The sequence below is a fragment of the Triticum aestivum genome, chromosome 4B, assembly GCF_018294505.1.
Source record: "Triticum aestivum cultivar Chinese Spring chromosome 4B, IWGSC CS RefSeq v2.1, whole genome shotgun sequence".
Taxonomy (NCBI): Eukaryota; Viridiplantae; Streptophyta; class Magnoliopsida; order Poales; family Poaceae; genus Triticum; species Triticum aestivum.
Window position 1 is genome coordinate 85,170,638 of NC_057804.1, and position 18,274 is coordinate 85,188,911.

Below are 18,274 nucleotides of genomic sequence, written 5' to 3' on the forward strand. Positions count from 1 at the left end.
TTCCCGGTTGGCCTTGGCACTAATTTCCACACTTGGTTGTTCTCGAAGTTGTTGAGTTCTTCATGCATGGCATTGAGCCAATCCGGATCCTCGAGCGCCTCATAGACCTTTTGGGGTTCGACACAAGAAACAAACACATGATGTTCATAATAGTTTGCTAATTGTCTATGAGTGATTACCCCCTTTCTTAGGCTTTGAACCACATTCTCCATGAGATGAACTTTGGTTGTGAGCTTGGAAGCAATCTTAGCGACAAGACGCTCTAATTCGTCCTCAGGTGTGAAAAGAGGAGCGGAAACTTGATCATCTTGAGCGCCGTCTTGAGCTTGATCTTGATCTTGAGCTTGCTCTTGATCTTGAACTTGCTCGGAAGGGAGAAATTAACCTTGGACATCACTTGGTGGCTCACCATCATCTTGAGGTTGATCTTGCCCTTGGTCTTGTTTATGAGATTGAGGGCCTTCATTTTGTTCTTCAGAAGCGTATGGGTCTTGGGTCGGTGATGGCTCCACTTGAGTGGAGCATTGTTCTTCTCCTTCGGCCACAAGGGGTTCCTCAATGGGTAGGATATGACCAACACCCATTCTTATGGCTTGGGGAGGAATTTCATCACCTACATCACAAGTACCACTTTGCTCCACTTGGGAGCCATTATTCTCGTCAAACTCCATGTTACACGTCTCCTCAATGATTCCCGTGGACTTGTTGAGGACACGGTAAGCATGAGAGTTTGTAGCATAACCAACAAATATGCCCTCATGAGCTCTAGCCTCAAATTTAGACAAACGAACACCTTTCTGGAGAATAAAACACTTACACCCAAACACCCGGAAGTACTTGAGGTTGGGCTTGTTACCGGTGAGTATTTCATATGGAGTCTTGTTCAAGCCTTTGCGGAGATAGAGCCGATTGGATGCATGATACGTGGTGTTGATGGCTTCGGCCCAAAAGTTATATGGAGACTTGAACTCTGCCATCATGGTCCTTGCCGCATCCATCAATGTCCAGTTCTTCCTCTCCGCTACACCATTTTGTTGAGGGGTGTATGGTGCAGAAAAATATTGATGCTTGATCCCCTCATCACTAAGGAACTCATCCAAGGTGTAGTTCTTGAACTCAGTGCCATTGTCACTCCTTATTGTCAAGATCTTTGCACCGTGTTGACGTTGAGCTTCATTTGCAAAATCGATGACAGTTTGCTGGGTTTCACTCTTCATCTTGAAGAAATACACCCAAGTGTACCTTGAGTAATCATCGACAATCACCAAGCAATACTTCCTACCCCCAAGACTATCAAAGGATGGAGGCCCAAAGAGATCCATGTGAAGGAGCTCCAAGGGTCTCTTCGAGTAGATGATAGTCGTGGGAGGGTGAGCCTTTTGATGTAACTTTCCTTTGATACAAGCACTGCAAGCACGATATTTGGCAAAGCAAACATTGGTTAGTACACGAACATGGTCCCCCTTGAGAAGACTTTGCAAAGATCTCATATTGCCATGGGCTAAATGGCGATGCCAAATCCATCCTACATCAACTTTAGCCATTAGGCATGTCGCGGTCTTAGTGGGTCGCTCCAAAAAGTTAATCACATAAGACCATTCTCGACATGCCCAACAAAGGCTACTTTAAGAGTCTTGCTCCACAAGAGGGCCACGGTATCAATATCAAAGAATGTGGCAAAACCCATGAGTGCAGGTTGACGACCGAAAAGTAAATTGTATGCAAGGGACTCAACAAGCATGCCTTTCTCGATCGTGAGATCATGAGAAATGACAACCTTGCCAAGACCCAATACCTTGGATGACGAGGCATCACCCCACTTGACGTTGGTGGGAATAGATGGAATCCTTTGCACGTCCACCACCAAGTCCTTGCTTCTGGTCATATGATTTGTGGCTCCACTATCGAGCAACCATGATCCCCACCGGAAGCAAACACCTACAAGAGATCAATGCTTGGTTTTAGGTACCCATTTTGTAATGGGTCCTTTGATGTTAATAACAAGGGTCTTAGGAACCCAAATAGACCATTCAATGTACTCATAAGGAGAACCAACAAATTTAGCATAAACATGCCCATCACTAGCACGGCACAACACATAAGAAGGTTTAAAGTTGCCAACTTTGTTGGAAGGGGTGGCATTGCCCTTTTTGACGTCACCACCCTTCACATTGTTCTTCTTCTCTTTTGAAGCACCCTCTCCCTCCTTCACAAAAGTTTGTTTGAGAGGAGGAGGTTGTTTGGTCTTGTCATTCTTCTTCTTGTTCTTGGACTTGGGTGCGAAGCCAACTCCCTTTTTGGCCACAACTTCCTTTTGATTGCTCAAAAGGTCATTGAGATTCTTCTCACCTTGTATACAATACACAAGGCCTTTCTTAAGTTGCTCCTTTAACCTGGCATTCTCCTCCACAAGATGCACATGCTCACAACACGGGTTAGTAGCATTTGCACTATCAATTAAGACCACATGCGGAAAGGTGGCTTTCTCCTTGGTTAGCTTCACTTGGAGTTGATCATGAGACTCCTTGAGGTTAGCATGAACACCCTTCAAGGCCTTGTGAGCCTTGTCAAGTATATCAAACTCCTCTTTGAGTCTAGCAAGGTCAACCCCAAGTTTAGCCTTCTCGGAATTTAGCACACGAGAAACAACAAGAGGACGATCAAGATCTTTCTTTAATTTAGCATGGTCATCGTTGTGTGACTCCTCAAGAGCCAAAAGATGAACACGCTCTTCCTCAAGCGCATTAGAGAGGTCCGATATCTCATCAGCATAGTCATGACTATGACCTTCCATCTTAGAGATGGTTTCTTCATGTCATTGGCTTCACCAAGTTGTTCCAAGAGAGCAACAAAGTGCTTCTTGGATTTGCCCTTGAGCCTACTCATGAAAGACTCAAATTCATTTACCTCTTCATTAGACCCCTCACATTCATCAATGCAATCCGTCAAGGAAGGATTAGTAATGATGGTAGTTTTGATGTTGTGGGTTACCTTGTTGGTGGCTTTGGCCATGAGGCACTTGGCGGTGATGTTCTCGTTGGGTGAATCGAAGAGAGACACCCGTGGAGTTGTGGCAATGGCAACGGAGGCCATGGCCATGACTTCACTATCTTCATCATCATCCTCATTGTATTCTTCTTGTGCCACCAACCCTTTTGTTGCAGTCTTCTTGGTGAAGTTGTTCTTGCTGGGGAAGGACTTGGCTTTGTCTTTTCGGATGAGCTTGCCACCATTGTCTTCCCGCTTCTCGTAAGGGCACTCCGCAACAAAATGGCTCACATTGCCACAGTTGTAACATGTTCTCACACATTGCTTGCCCTTGAAGCCACTTGAGTTGTTCTTGTTGAAGTTTGACCTTGTGTTCTTCTTGCTCCAAAATTGTCTTTAAGCAAGAGCCATGTGCTCATAATAATCATATTTCGTGCCTTCGGGGTTGCTCTTCTCATCTTTCTCTTCTTCCTCTTCTTCCACACTAACCTTGGCCTTCAAGGCAAGGTTGAGCTTCTTTGCTCTTTGAGAACACAACACCGCAGGTCTTGTCCAATATCCTCATTGCCACAAACTCATCCAACACTTCATTTGAGGACAAGGTGTGGAAGTCCGGCCTTTGACGGATGATAGAGGACATGGCCTTGTGGTAGGGCATCATGGCCTTGAGAAACTTGTGCTTGATCCAATTGTCATCTGTATCCTTGCTCCCATGATCTCGGAGTGAGACCGCGAGAGTGGTTAATCTCCGGTAAAGCACACGAGGTTCTTCATATTCATTCATTGCAAACTCATCGGTTTTATCTTGCACCACTTCATAGTTGGAGCGTTGAATGCTAGCGCTTCCCTTGTAGAGGGAAACAACATGGTGCCATACTTCCTTGGCCACGGTGAATGGTCGGAGATGTGCAATGTCTTCGGGTGGAATTGCATCTTGGAGGATGAAGAGAGCATTCTCATTGAATTGATTATCCGCGGCTTCTCTTGGAGTGAAGTTGCTTGGGTCATGCGGATAGAAACCTTCTTCAATGATTCTCTAGAGATTAGTGTTAACATGTTTTAAATGACGCTTAAAGCGATAGACCCAAGCATCAAAATCTTCATTTTTAACAATCTTAGGAGGAGAGCCGACATGATTTAAATGAGTAGAGGGAATCGGTCCTCCATAGTAAGTGGAGGTTCCACATGGGCAAACATGCCATTCCCATTTCTACCGCTAGATAAAGGAACTCTATCACTAGAAGCTTCCCCCTTATCGGAGTTGGCATCCGCCACCTTGTTAGTGGGATCCACCACTTCCAATGGTGCGGTGAATAATTTGAGACCATCAAGAAAGTTTTTAAGCATGCCTTTAACCTCGGCCTTCATGGAGGTTTTCAATGTGTCCAAAGCCACATTAAATTCCTCATGTGAGATCAAGATTCCCCCATCAGCCGTAGACGAGGACGGAAGCACACTGAAGTGCTCCTCCTCACCGTCTATGGTGTCAACCATACTCTTCGAACAGCAAAGTCCTTAATCAAAAGACGAGGCTCTGATACCAACAGAAAGGATCGATATAGTTGACTAGGGGGGGGGGTGAATATGCAACTAACTTTTTTACCTTTTCTTTACCAAATTAAATTTTGCATCAAAGTAGGTTGTCTAGATATGCAACTAGGTGAGCAGCCTATATGATGCAACAACGAGATGCACACAAGTAAGCAAAGGATATACCACAATATAACTTGCACAAGTAAAAGTGAGAGATAACCAAAAGTGGAACCGATGGAGACGAGGATGTGTTACCGAAGTTCCTTTCTTTTGAGGGGAAGTACGTCTCCGTTAGAGCGGTGTGGAGGCACAATGCTCCCCAAGAAGCCACTAGGGCCACCATATTCTCCTCACGCCCTCAAACAATGCGAGATGTCGTGATTCTACTATTGGTGCCCTTGGAGGCGGCGACAGAACCTTTACAAACAAGGTTGGGGCAATCTCCACAACTTAACTAGAGGCTCCCAACGACACCACGAAGCTTCACCACAATGGACTATGGCTCCGCGGTGACCTCAACCGTCTAGGGTGCTCAAACACCCAAGATTAACAAGATCCGCAAGGGATTAGTGGGGGGAATCAAATTTCTCTTGGTGGAAGTGTAGATCTAGGCCTTCTCAACCAATCCCGAGAGAATCAAAAAGTTTGATTGGCTAGGGAGAGAGATCGAGCGAAAATGGAGCTTAAAGCATCAATGGAGCTTAGGGATGGAAGAGATGGGCTACTCGGAGAAGAAGACACCCCTTTTATAGTGGAAGAGCAAATCCAACCGCTATTCACCAACTCAGCCCGTGACGCGCTGTACTACCGCACCTTACGAGTGGTACTACCGTACGGGCCTGCGATACTACCGCTGGCTCGCCAGGGGCAGGACTAGACCTGTTGTGCACAGACAGGGAGCGGTAGAACCGCTGGCGCGGTACTACCGCGCCCCCTTGCGGTACTACCGCAAGGCAGGGATAGTCAAGCCAGAGAAGACATGGATATAAAAAATTACATCCGTGACTACTTCCGCTAAGTTTAGGTCTATGAAAAAATCCGGCACGGTACTACCGCAAGCTCGCGGTACTACCGCCCCTACTTCCGTTCATGCCGATGTGCCTGGCCAGGGCTTGCGGTACTACCGCGCGGAGGCACGGTACTACCGCGTTAGGCGCGGATGTAAAAAATTACATCCGCCCCTACTACCGCTCGGGCAGCAGCACCTGACCTAAAGCCTACGGTACTACCGCTCCCAAGGAGCGGTACTACCGTGAGCACTCACGGTACTACCGCGCAGGATGCCGATACTATCGCAAGGGCATGCAGTAGTACCGCTATGTGGAGCAGTACTAGCGCCTGACTCAGAACAACAACATTAGGAGTCCTTCATTTTGCCTAGACATGGAAAGACGGAGGATGCTCCAAAGAGCCAAAGGAAAGCGGGTGCACAAAGGAATAGACGTGTACGTGAGATTCCACCCAAAACCTTTTCAACGCGAGCCCCCTCTTAATAGTACGGCTTTCTTACGACTCAAATCCACCGAAAAGAAACGTGGAGAAACGCCGTCTTCAATAGTCTTCGAGGGACACCAAATCGTCTTGTGTTTAGACAAGATATATCTGAAACGCTCAAAGCATACGATGAGTCCGTAAAAGCATTGTCATCAATCACCAAAACTACTAAGAAATAATGTGACCTTACACAGTGGAATTTTTATCTAAATCTTTTCTCCACTTTTCTTTTGAAGCGAAGGTAAAATCCTCCGTGGTCCGTGGGATCATTTGTATCCCTCATCCCTGTCCCTTCGCTCGTTCGCTACTCCGTTTCAGTGAGAAAAAAACAGCTGCCACGCGCGCATCCGTACACCCGCTGCCCCGGCGTCCCCCTCGCCGGCCCGATGGCCAACCCGCGCCTCCTCCTCCCCAGGATCCTCTGCGCCGCCGCCGCCGCCTTCTACGCCTGCCTCCCGGCGCCCGTCTCCGCCATCCGGTGAGTGAGATCCGTTCCCCGCAAACCCCCACGCCTCCCCTGTCCAGCGTCGCGTCCTGGAAATGCGAGCGCTCTCGTCGTCGCCGACCGTAGCTCTAAACTATTTCAAAATCCATCCGTATCCGCGGTACTTCTTCCGTGTTTGCTGCGGTCTGGTACCGCTGGGAACCTCGCCAGTTGCTCTGCGGCTCTAAATTACTTGAGTATTAATGACATGCTCGTTGTTGTCTATGATTATGTTTGTGGAATCAGGCCTCATGCTCGATTATGTTTGTGTAATTACGCCTCATGCTTGATTATGGTATGGAATTATGATTGTGCGGTTGGGATCCCGGACGATGATGTTTGGCGTAGTTACGTTTTCTGGTCAACACATTACTACTCCATGGTGTATATGTTTTCATTTTCTTGGTTTTCATTTACTGTCACAATATCAGAATAAATGGTTGTACCAGATACTTTTATGAAGTGATAAGCATCGAGCTAAATATATGTTAATTACTCTGTTCAAATGGTGCTCTGTGCCGGGGCAAAGGTTCATTGCACATCCCACCATGAGTCCATGATTATCAGTGTTTATCCATTCTAGTGTTAGTACAGTTCCAGATGCTAGCTTGATATCTGGATGTTATTCACTAAATCTGAGGGCACAACTTGATTGCAAGTCTTGTTCAGGAAGGACATTGGTCTTGCTGCACCCATTATATGCAGGCGAACTGTTCAAGGCCGGCATTTGATATCAGATGATAATGGTAGTACACCTGTGCCTCTCTCATGCTTAGATATACTGTGCTGTAAACTTATGCTCCCTTGTGAACACATTCATTTAGGTTATGTATGTTCTGCCCTTTCGATCGATCCATGGTCTCGCTGCTGCCCACGAACAGGAGCACGCTTCTCCTGTCAGTGAGTTTCTTACCTTTTGTTGCACAAATGTCATAGAAAGATGGCAACATTATAAATCTAACACAGTTCACCGCACCATGCAGGGGCTGCAACCTTGATTTGCAGTGCTGCAATTCTTACGAGTATTGTGTTTCTTGCTGCTTGAATCCTTCTAGGGTAAATCTTACATTCTTACTAGCAGTACTGGATTTGGCATAAGAAGATTGAACGAAATGAGTTATTTCCTGTGTTATTTACTCATCCTTTTGACAGACCAAGGAAGCAGATGTGCTGAAGTTGAAGGTAGCTAAGCCAGTTACTGCTGGTAAGATGTTTGTAGTTATTGTTTGGTGTATCTTGAGAATAATGAGAACTTTAATGTGTCAGAAGAAGTTTACACTTTATTATCCTCTAGGAACTTACGCCAATATCTTCGATTTCTGCATGGGAAGATGCCGCCATAGTTCTGCAAGCGTGGTATGTGTTCTTTCTTAGCGTGCAAACATGAGGCCAAAATCACTGTCTTCGCCTTTGTAATGAAGTTTAGCACTAATTGACCCCAATCGGAAAACATTCACGATCTGACCCTTTTAGGAAACACCACCCACCGTGGCGTATTGTTTACACGGAAAATGCCATGGTCAACAGCGTTTGCGCTCTGAACCATGCCTGGCTGATCTGCTGTCGTGGCATGGTCAATACGATTTGTCATGTCTTGGCGTTTGACATGCCGCGTTAGCAGGTCAGCGGGCACGGGCCAGGGCGCAAATGCCGTTGACCATGGTGTTTCCTGTGTAAACAATATGCCCTGATACGGTGGGTGGCATTTCCTAAAAGGTTCAGACCGTGAAATCTTTTTCAGGTAGAGTCAGTTAGTGCTAAACTTCATTAAAAGAGTCAAAACAGTGATTTTGGCTCTAATATGAATGTTTCAGGACACCTTTTACATGAATATCTATAATAGGAACAGAGCTCCAGTATATTTTCATCCTTACAGTGTCTTATTTTGTTGGCAATCTGGCATGTTATAAATTCAACAACTACAAGTTAAAACTATCTGGTAAACAATTCTTCCTTTCAGTCTAAGTTGTTGTTTGAATCTACCAGGTCCATGAAAATGCATATTTGAGCGATTTCCATCATTGCTTTCTGGTGCAGCAAAATTCATCAGGTACAAATTATATTCTTACATCTTGGCTAAGTTACCACATTCTCTAGTAATAGCATCTGTTCACCATCATTTCTAGTACCTAAATTATTTAGCTAATGCTATTACTATTTCCTCATAAGATTCAAATTGAACCGCCCATTAGGAGTGGATACGAACCAAGCTCCACTTGGCTCAGCTCACTTGATGTTACATGCTACGAGCCAGAAGTGGTGGCCTAGCCCCATTCATAAAGGCCAAGCCAGTTCACTTTGGCTCATCGCATGAATGTGGAACAGCAGCCAGCACTAGTCACAGCAAAATAAAGTACAGGAAGCAGTTTGTTAGCATTTTTCATTTTATCATTTCATTGCCTCCCTATCTGTCAGTTAGATTCAATCAGTTAGTTATCCACTCTTAGAGATTTATAACGAGCTTGATAGGGCCGATAATAGTGCACGGGTAGGGGGATTTTCTGGAGTTTTGTAAGGAAGATAGGAACCTGAGATTTGTTGGCATTGGTTGGGGACTACTTTTGCTGTTGAATTCTTGGATGTGTTGTAGAAAACAAGAATTAGACCCCTGATCACTTCCTTTCTAGTCAAGCTTAGTCTGAGCTGAGCCCAGTAAGTGCACAAGCTGCTAACTTCTTGTCCACTACTAATGCCCACATTGTCACGTTCTTGAAGACATGGATTATGCTTTAGGAAATGACTATGTATAACTATTTAGCAGGATCAACTGAATCTAATTTTGGATCAAGGCTGGATGGCATTAACGTCATTTTGGGAAGGTAAGGTCTTTCCAATTTAAGCTCTAAATGTAGTTCAGTGAATGATGCCCATGGGAATTTCCTTATGTAATCAAACCTGAAATTTAGGCAGGGGGAATCGTGTAGTTCTGCATGCAAAGCAAAAGGACAATCATGTGTTCCAAGCAGGCTTTCTGAGTTGAACAAATGTCAGATGTAAGTTTATTTAAAATATCTAATATTTCTACTATTTCCGTTTAAATAATACATCATTGTAGATATTGTTGTTTGATTATCCTCAGATGTTTTCCTGATAGAATAATTTTGGTCTGATTGACTACTCGAGTAGCAAGTTCCACTGTGATTATGTTAAGTGCTTTTATGGAAATAACGTTTTTTTTGCATGATTGCACGCGACCCAGTTAATTGTTTTGTTATATAGTTTGAACGACACAGTTCTTTAGATGAAAATTGACGATGAGCTGATATTCTAAAGTTGATATGAACCAGTATTTTAAAGGAAGTCATTATTTACATCTGTTTTGGGCCTGCAGGGCTTTAAAGCATGCCGTCGTTCTAATCAGCTGTTTTGCTCCATCCCATATCCAGTTACTCAATCTGAATATGGAAGCAATCTCTTTGCTGGAGAAGTTTCAGATATCTACACGTTTCCAAGTTCTGAATTACCAACTACTGCCTACTTGATTAAATGAAACAATTCCAGCAGAAGTTTGTAAATGACAAAGCAAAACACTTAATTGGAGAAGAGACAGGACCGTGGTGCAATCTATATAGTGGAGTGATGGAAGTTAAGGAAAACACCATATATCTTAATATCTTATACAGTGGAGTGATGGAAGCTAAGAAAAGCATCATATATCTTGATAAAAGTTTGCAGCCTATTTTGTGCACAATCTAAAATTTTACGTTGTAGTTGTCCATATGAGGTGGATTTCATATCATGTGTGATTGCCAAAAGTAAAGTGGTGAATCACGTTTCAATATAAAACATATTCTTAGAGTGCCTATAATTACTGATAGCAGTATTGTTAACATGTAGATTCTTCAGATAATAATGATTCTGGGCCAAATATGAGGCTTTGCTATTACCAGTGTGATTTTGGTCTTTTTGTCACTAACATAATTTATGAAACAGTGTTATTTGGTCTTATTTATCATTATTCATCTAGGATGTCCAAGTAGTAGTAACCAGTAAGTTACATACACCTGTGGTTCTTGCTACAAAACCATATCTGTTGCACTTCTATTTTAAACAAATTCTTTCATGTTGCAAATCAGCACGAGGAAAATTTAGTCAGCGAGTCTGATTTGAAATGGAGTTGTGTTGACCTTTTTATCTGACTATTTATCAATTCAAGAAACACAAATCAGCATTTTCTTGCTCATGTTTTGTTATTGAAACCAGTTTGCAGAAATATATGAGATGCAAAAATGGTTGCTTTCCCAGTCTTGGGCCCGATCAACCTGCCGAAGTTGTAGACGAAGCTCCAAAAAATTTGGTATGACTAATGCATTATTTTCTATTTGCTAATTTCCCGTATAATGGTTATCTCCTGTGTATTTATGCTGTTTGACCACATGCAGACTGTTAAGAGTCTCTCTAGAAAAAGGACGTTTTGATATGCATGAAATACATTTTGCTTGTGTGTATACTTCTGGCCATTTTCCAACTCGAAAGTCTCCGCAACTGTACTGACCACCCCTCAAAATAGTTAACTAACTCGAAAGTGTCCGCAACTGTCCCCATCTACCTGCCATCAGGGCATAATCGATGGCGTGGTTGGAGTCTTGGAGAGGCTATGATGCTTTAGTACATGGTGTCCCTTGTCTAAGAAACTAACATCTAATTTAAAGGAAATTGATCTTATCTCCATATTTTCCTAATAATTTCTATCTTTCTCATCTTCCTAATAAGGTCCTTATGCGCCATTGACACACAACACACATGATATAACATTTAGGCAATGCTGGGTCTGCCACACGACATATCAGCTTTGAGCATTTGGATCTTGGCTAGGGGAGACCGGGAGAGGGAAAAGTGAGGAATTTTACCCTTGGTTTCCAATCTTTTTTTTTTCCAAAAAGAAAACAAATACTCCCTCGGTCCCATAATATAAGAGTGTTTTTGACACTAGTGTAGTGTAAAAAACGCTCTTATATTATGGGATGGAGGGAGTACAAGGTAGAGAGCCAAGCATACCTATCTCAATAGATTCATATAGCTCATGCTTGCCTTACTCTTGTGTGTGTGTGTGCGCGCGCGGGCACGGGGACTGCATGCACTGGACAGGTCTAAGAGTGTTGGCAAAGAGACTTAAAGCATGTAACTAATTTTCGTTTGGCTGCTGTTTCAGAATCCCGGAGCTTGCTTGTACATGCAGATGGATGACCGCCTCACCTGTGATGGCTCACATCGACATACCCGAAGGCTCTGTCCTTGTGCATGAAACGGTGGAAAAAATAGTGGCAGTCACAAGAGAGGTAATTTTGTTTTCCTGAAACAGCTCATCAGGTTTGAAAGATTCATCAGCAAAATTGTTCTCGCTCACACCAGTCACAGTCACTTGCCAGGAAACAAGCGGAGGTAATCCGCCGAAAGCAGATGGCTCAAAATGGCATGGCCATTTCTGCACCAAGTTCCCAAATGGCGTATAGCGGATGAAAAGAGAACATAGTATTTTAGCTTTGCAGTTTATCTTTTGCATGTCTGGATGCAATCATCCGTGTCCAGAGCAAGCAACTTTTCAAACACTTATCTTTATAATATATATATGGTCACAAATTTCCATGCATGTTCAGTACAGAAACAACCAAAACGAACTACAGAAACATGACTTTTTTTAAAATCAGCTGCCCCATGACAGCATCATCACAAACTTCCACGCTCCTTAAAAGGAGTAATCAGGCTTGAAATCTGTCAAACTCTTTGGCCTGCCCCTGCCTTTGTTGTCATCCTTATTATTCTGATCAGTGGCACTGCCCTTGTCAGCCTCCTCCTCTGCTCCTGCTGCTTCTTCTTCCTCGCAGTCGAAGGCGGGGTGGGTGAAGATGTTCTCCAGGAGCCGTGTGCCCCTGAGCGCATTGGTGAGGGGCAGGTGGCCCTCCGGCGTGTCGTCATTGAGCTCCCAGATGAACTCGTCCGGGAAGGCCCTGTAGTTGAACTGCTCCACCTCGGTGTCCAGCTTCTTCATCCAGCCAATCTTGATGAAGAATCGGGTGAACTCGCGCAGCGACTTCTCCCAAATCCGGCGCTGCACGCTGTACCCGAACCTGCCGCCGCTGTGCTCCAGCCAGAGCGCGTCCACGGCGCGGAGGTCCTCGACGGAGATGAACTGGACCTCCGAGAAGAAGACGTACCCTCGGCGGCGCGCGGCCTCGCCCGCGAGGACGATGAGGAGGGCCCGGGTGGTCTCGTCAGCCTGCCAGTAGTCCCCCTCCGCCAGCTGCTGGCCCAGGAGCTCCAGGGAGGGGGTGGGCGGCGAGGTTGTCGCCGCGGCGGCGGCGACCGGAGTCGGAGCCGGCGAGTTGGCGGTTGTGGTCACTGAGGAGGAGCTGCTGGCGAAGAGCTTGAATGAAATGCTGTTGCTGGCGTTGGTGGTGGTGTTGGCGGTGAGCTTGAGGAGCGCGGGAGGGGAGCCGTCGTGGGTCGTGCTGCTGGGGAAAGAATGGTGGTGCTGGGGGAGGAAGGACTGGAGGGAGGCATTTGCCATGGCCGGCCGGCGAAGAGGCGGCTGAGGATGGATGGAGGGGAGGGGAGGGGAGGAAAGGGAGGGAAACGCTGATAAAGGAGTGGATGGGGTTTTGTCGGGGGATTTGGTTGTACTTGGTGGTGGTGGCGGTGCGCGGAGGGAGACCTGAGGCTGAGGCTGTGGGCGCGTGGTCTACTTGTCTGTGTGCTCTTCCTCTTTGTTGTGAAAAATTATGGCTTTCCGTGGTTTTGTAGGGGTGCGTCTGGAGGAGAATACAAAGGAGCGCTGCGATTGGTGGGTTCTGGGTGAGATGAGGATACTGGCTATCGCAGCTCAACACATGTGTTTGTTTGCAGGGAGGGGAGGGGAGGGGGAGGTGGGCAGGCTGAGTCCGTGGAACATTCTTGTTATATTCTGCTGCTTCATTTTGTTGCTGCACAATAGAAGTTTGGAAAATTCAGCAATTTCGTGTCCGCGCATCTGGTTTTCAGTTCTTTTGGGTGAGATAGCTCCAGCCGCTTCGATCCAATTTGTATTTTTGGAAAATGGAAGATAGAATAGCCCACCCTCTACATCATGGGTGATTGGATACATATATGCAATGTTTAATACGTCGAAATTAACTCCAAAGAGTTTGTCCACTTGGGTTTTGGTTTCATTGTTACGTGACTGTTGTGATTGAACATGATATGGTAAGCCTCTTTTCTTTTGACTAGATAGTTGCATGTGCGTTGCATTCTATGTAGTACGTTACCATGTGATTGTGCAAATAAATGTTACCATACCCGCGATATACCTATCTAAATATAGTTTGGTATATATCTTTATCTTTATCTTTACCTTATATATATATATATATATATATAGGACAAATGTTTCCTACAAGCAGTGGTAGTTACCACCACTTGCGTTTTGTATGTTGTATGTAGTATTTGTCGGAACTGAGAGTATGTACGTGTAGTATGTAGTATATAACAATGATTAGGTAGTATATATACTAATTTTTAGGTAGTATGTACCATTTTTTGAGTATGATCATTTTTACGTACAAATATGTACGTATTTTACAAATATAACAAAAACTATGGGCTCATATGTAATTTTTTCATGTAACTTGCTTTGAAATATCTTAGATATAGTATATGAACATATTTAAAATAATAATATAGTATATAATACCACATGATAGTATATAAGACATGTGGGGTAACTACCACCGGGTGGTAGGATGGATTTTCCCTATATATATATATATATATATATATATATACACTAATAAAGCGCTTATTGCTTCTGGTTGTACGTCAGCAATTTTTCATAAAAGTCCCTCTCTTTCTAAGAAATCAACCCGCAGTCCCTGTTTTTAAGTGAAAAAAACGTTTCGTCCGGGGTTGTAAATAAAAAAAAACAGACACGAGCACGACTGCACGAGCTCTCCTCTCTCCCACGCCTCCTGATCCCAGCCGCCAGGAGGCACGCGGCCCGTGCGGCGCTCGATCCGGTGACGCGCCGGCCGCCGCCGACGCCGGCAATCACAGCACCCTGCACCACCGTTCCACCTTAGCTCCTCATCTTCCCCGCGTGCCCGAGCTCCTCCTCTCTCCCGCGTGCCCGAGCTCCTCGCTGTGTGCCGCTCGGGAGGGCTTGCGTTCGCCGCTCGACCAAAGCCACCGCGAGCTGGTCGTCGTTGCACTTGCTGGCGACCTGGCCGTCCCCTCTGCACCACTTTCACCTCAAATTTGGACGCTCATGTGCTTGTGGATGTTCTCAGTTATTTTTTGCACACAAGGTGTTTGTGTGTTTGTCTGAACCAGTTTCAGTTACAGATCCTTGAGGTAAACTCCACATGAATACATCATGAGACTAAATCTCCTTTCATATGATTCAAAACATGTTATGATGGTGGGAGTGAATCGGGTTATTAGAATAATGGTTTGCTAATTAATTTACATCATGTTTAGTCTCAAGACACATGGGTACGCCGGCTCCTATTGCTTAACAAATGTATATCTGCAGATTTTTTTTAATCATATAAAGAAGTTACAGTTAGGTGTTGACCTTTTTTTTTTGCCTAGACACAGCACCTCCAACAAGATCTGGGCACTCATAATGATATATATATATGTGCATGCTTTTTGTTTTTGCTGCGCATTTTTTCGATTTATCTTTGATGCGCATTTTTAGTTTTAATTGTTGTTTACCTTCAGCCGACCTAATTGAGCTATCGGAGGTGTTGCGGTCTTTTAGCAAACATGCCCTATATTCTATGGTTTGGCATCTACAGGATGCCATCTCTGGTCATGGATCCACTATGGCTGCTTCGTCCTTCACTTAGGACCTTCTCACCCCCACAGCGATCAGAGGTAACCCACGCCGTTGGAAATTGTTGCTCAAGTTCTTGCTTCAACAAATTTTGTTTCGGATATAATTTATGGCCATGCCATGTATTAATTATCCTTATAATGTTCATCTGAATTTGCAGAGAAAAATATATCTTGGAAGCAGGAACCCTTACCTCATAAGATGGGTGAGCTGTAGGATTTGGTTCTGTTGAACTTGAATTAGTTTTTGCTCATCATGTTCTCTGTATTAGGAATTCAGGTGCCTTCCAACTCTAATTTTTTCGTATTGTTGGTGCATGCTGGGAGTCACATTGTTATGCATGCTAGCAAACATTAGGATTGGAATCTTACCCTGTAGGTTATTAATATCTTTTCCACTAACCGAGATTCAGCAATTTAATTCGTATGGTCGCACAAGCAGTTTTGTTTTTGGATTTGTCTTGACAAACGTATTGGGTACATCAATTTAATTCGTATTAAGATCACACAAGCAGTTAGTTCCGTTACACTTGGGTCACCGACGGTTGCCGTGCAACTATGCTCCTCTCATGTTGTAGTGGCTAGCTGCTGCAATTCACGGATCATGCTCTCATGGGAAGGAGGCTGTGGCTTTCTCAATTGATCAGAATAACAGAACCCCACACAGTTCTTTTCTAGATATATATTGTTATTTCTGATGTTGTGTGGACCATCAGAAACCTGATGTGTGTGTGTGTATCATAGAATATCTTGCTATTTATGTATATTGCTTACCTTTCATTCCTGTACCACTTCTCTAAATATAAGCCACTTCTTTTCTATTGTTAGCGCTATCTTTTGATGTTAATGCACTAAAAATCTAAAGCCTTTCCCTCTGCAAAATGTTGATATTAGAGATTTTTTTGTGGGAAAATGATGATATTAAAGCTATGCGTCTTATAATCCGTACTGTATATGACAATGCGTATTCAGTTATATTATGTTTGTAGCATGGCATTTTTCCATTCCTTTTTTTCCTGATGAATCACATGGTAAATTTTGATGTACAATGACTGCTCTTGCAAAAAATGTGGAATTCAGAGAGGGACTCTACAACAAGCAAGGTTTTAGGTTCTGAATCTAAATAACCTCTTCTTCAGTTCAGTCCTAGAAAAAGCTGATCAGAGAAACAAAGAAGCAACAATGAATGGGTCCCTTTCTTGACCACACAAGAGTTGTCTGTGTGCAAGTCATGAACCGTTTGTCCATCAATACAAGTGCGGGATTTGAACATGTTAATTCTGACCTTCTGTTGGGAGTAGTAGTTACATTTATCACATGGAAGACAATGCCCATGGAGTGGAAGGTGGAGAGATTCAGACTTCGGAGGATGTTAATATGCTCATAAAATTTCAATTAAACTTGTAGAAATCTTCCATGTAGCTGTGATTGTTCTCTCCGGACATGGAGGATCAGTTCTTGGACAAATTTATTTGTCTGTTGTATGACTTGCCACCACTTTTTTCCAAAATTCCTATTCACATGTTATCAAACCATAAAGATCAATATCTTAAAACTTTAGTAGAATTAATCTGCCTTTATTTCTGGACTCTAGCATTTTGTGCTTCTTCACAAGTTCCAAGTTGTTATTTGGCGATTAATTTAATTTGGGTTCTTGGCACTCGCTCGTGCAGGTTATGACTATGCCGTAGGTGACGTGCGGAAAGGCGACCAAAGAGTACATGAAGAATTCTTGCTATCAACTAGGGCTGGATGCCCCCAGGAAGAATGCCGTGAGTCAACTTTAATGACTAATATGTTAATTTCTTCTAGCTACACAATATGAGATATTGCTTCTTAATTAACGCTTACTGCTACGTAGTAAGATGACAATGGGATTTTGTTTCTCGAGTTGGCACTCAGTAGTAAAAGTGGTTTATACTTCGAATAGTTGAGCAGAAAACTGGCGTGTCATGGCTCCTAATGTTACAGAGCAAGTGGACAGACTCTATCCCCCCCCCCCTCTCTAGACTTTGTTTTCTAGGTTTGGTTGGGTACAAAAGGCTAGATTCTGGTATATATTCATTGATGCAGAAGCTAGAAGCTCATTGATATTATTTTTCTTGCCAAACATACAAAGGATTGTGCATAAAACTTCCAGCTTGAAATCTACATCTGGGTTACGAGCTTTCTCCAGAATTTAAGAACATCGTTGTGGACATTTAGATATTTTTGTAGTATTCTTCAGGGTCTTGACTTAATTTCTTTTCACACAGTAAAATATTAATTATATGTTGTACAGTAGTAGTACTGTGCATACTATGTACTCAAGTTTATTAAAGTCAAAGCAGGAAAGGAGATCAGAGTTCAGGGCATGTTCAGCTCCACCCATGCATCAAGGGAAATATATACGACGCAAATGATAACGTGTTCTGCTAGATGACATAGTACAAGGTTCAGCAGCGACGACATGATCTCAAACATGCCACTGGCATGGCACCTATACTAAACTTGATTTGTTCTCTCAATATGGAGTGTTAATCTTCTCCTCTGCATAGTACAAATATTCCCTTAGCTCAAAGGATATAGACATGGTGAGTTTGGTTGGAGGAAATAAGAATGATTTATAAAAGTAATAAAAGGGAGATAATGCTGCTTGATGTGTATGGGGATTCTGAAGATATATATGATTGATACTTTCCCTGCATGATATAGATTAGTCGAGGTTTGCGAAGTTCTCTATAAAAGAACTATGTGGGGTTCTATTATTGTATTATTTCTAACACGTAAAATATTTAGGCCCCCGTTGCATTGCAAGGGCAATCAGGTCATGGCAAAATCAAGTAGGAACTAGGAAGTAGGAAGGGACCAGTCCCGCCCCCAGCGACAAAGACTCCGACAACGGTGACGGCAGTGTGTCCCGGCGAGCGTGAGCAATGGAAGCATAATCTCCAAGTAACTGACCAAGACGTTGTCCAGGTCACACGT

At 43.8% G+C, this 18,274-nt stretch overlaps 2 protein-coding genes and 1 long non-coding RNA gene across 8 annotated transcripts; 2 read left to right on the forward strand and 1 right to left on the reverse strand.

Moving 5' to 3' along the window:
- Window positions 1-6,290: 6,290 nt before the first annotated feature.
- LOC123091167 (uncharacterized) lies at window positions 6,291-13,636 on the forward strand. 5 transcript variants are annotated; one of them, XM_044512581.1, is made up of 12 exons: window positions 6,291-6,493; window positions 7,169-7,245; window positions 7,324-7,399; window positions 7,483-7,555; window positions 7,652-7,703; window positions 7,794-7,855; window positions 8,486-8,549; window positions 9,258-9,318; window positions 9,406-9,492; window positions 10,703-10,796; window positions 11,652-11,778; window positions 13,241-13,636. In XM_044512581.1, the coding sequence occupies exons 1-11, from the start codon at window positions 6,402-6,404 to the stop codon at window positions 11,742-11,744; spliced, it is 831 nt and encodes a 276-aa protein (XP_044368516.1). In that variant the 5' UTR covers window positions 6,291-6,401; the 3' UTR covers window positions 11,745-11,778; window positions 13,241-13,636. The 5 variants fall into 5 exon arrangements, with proteins under 5 accessions (XP_044368516.1, XP_044368518.1, XP_044368519.1 ...); XM_044512583.1 differs by lacking the exon at window positions 13,241-13,636 and having other exon boundaries at window positions 11,652-11,779; XM_044512584.1 differs by lacking the exon at window positions 13,241-13,636 and having other exon boundaries at window positions 9,261-9,318; window positions 11,652-11,751.
- Window positions 12,039-13,219, reverse strand: LOC123091168 (tetrapyrrole-binding protein, chloroplastic). Its single transcript, XM_044512587.1, has one exon. The coding sequence runs from the start codon at window positions 13,005-13,007 to the stop codon at window positions 12,186-12,188; it is 822 nt and encodes a 273-aa protein (XP_044368522.1). The 5' UTR covers window positions 13,008-13,219; the 3' UTR covers window positions 12,039-12,185.
- A 696-nt stretch (window positions 13,637-14,332) lies between the features above and the next one.
- LOC123091169 (uncharacterized) lies at window positions 14,333-17,946 on the forward strand. Of its 2 annotated transcripts, XR_006442936.1 has the most exons (4): window positions 14,333-14,821; window positions 15,194-15,349; window positions 15,469-15,513; window positions 16,981-17,946. It is a non-coding gene; the product is annotated as an uncharacterized lncRNA (long non-coding RNA). The 2 variants fall into 2 exon arrangements; XR_006442935.1 differs by having other exon boundaries at window positions 15,469-17,946.
- The last annotated feature ends 328 nt before the right edge of the window (window positions 17,947-18,274 follow it).

What these genes read in the sequence shown, in the direction of transcription:
- LOC123091167 (XM_044512581.1), top strand. Translation starts at nt 6,402, where the DNA reads ATGGCCAACCCGCGCCTCCTCCTCCCCAGGATCCTCTGCGCCGCCGCC. An exon ending in ATTAACGTCATTTTGGGAAG is followed by an intron (nt 9,319 to 9,405) that starts GTAAGGTCTTTC and finishes CCTGAAATTTAG; the next exon opens with GCAGGGGGAATCGTGTAGTT. An exon ending in ACGAAGCTCCAAAAAATTTG is followed by an intron (nt 10,797 to 11,651) that starts GTATGACTAATG and finishes CTGCTGTTTCAG; the next exon opens with AATCCCGGAGCTTGCTTGTA.
- LOC123091168 (XM_044512587.1), bottom strand. Translation starts at nt 13,007, where the DNA reads ATGGCAAATGCCTCCCTCCAGTCCTTCCTCCCCCAGCACCACCATTCT.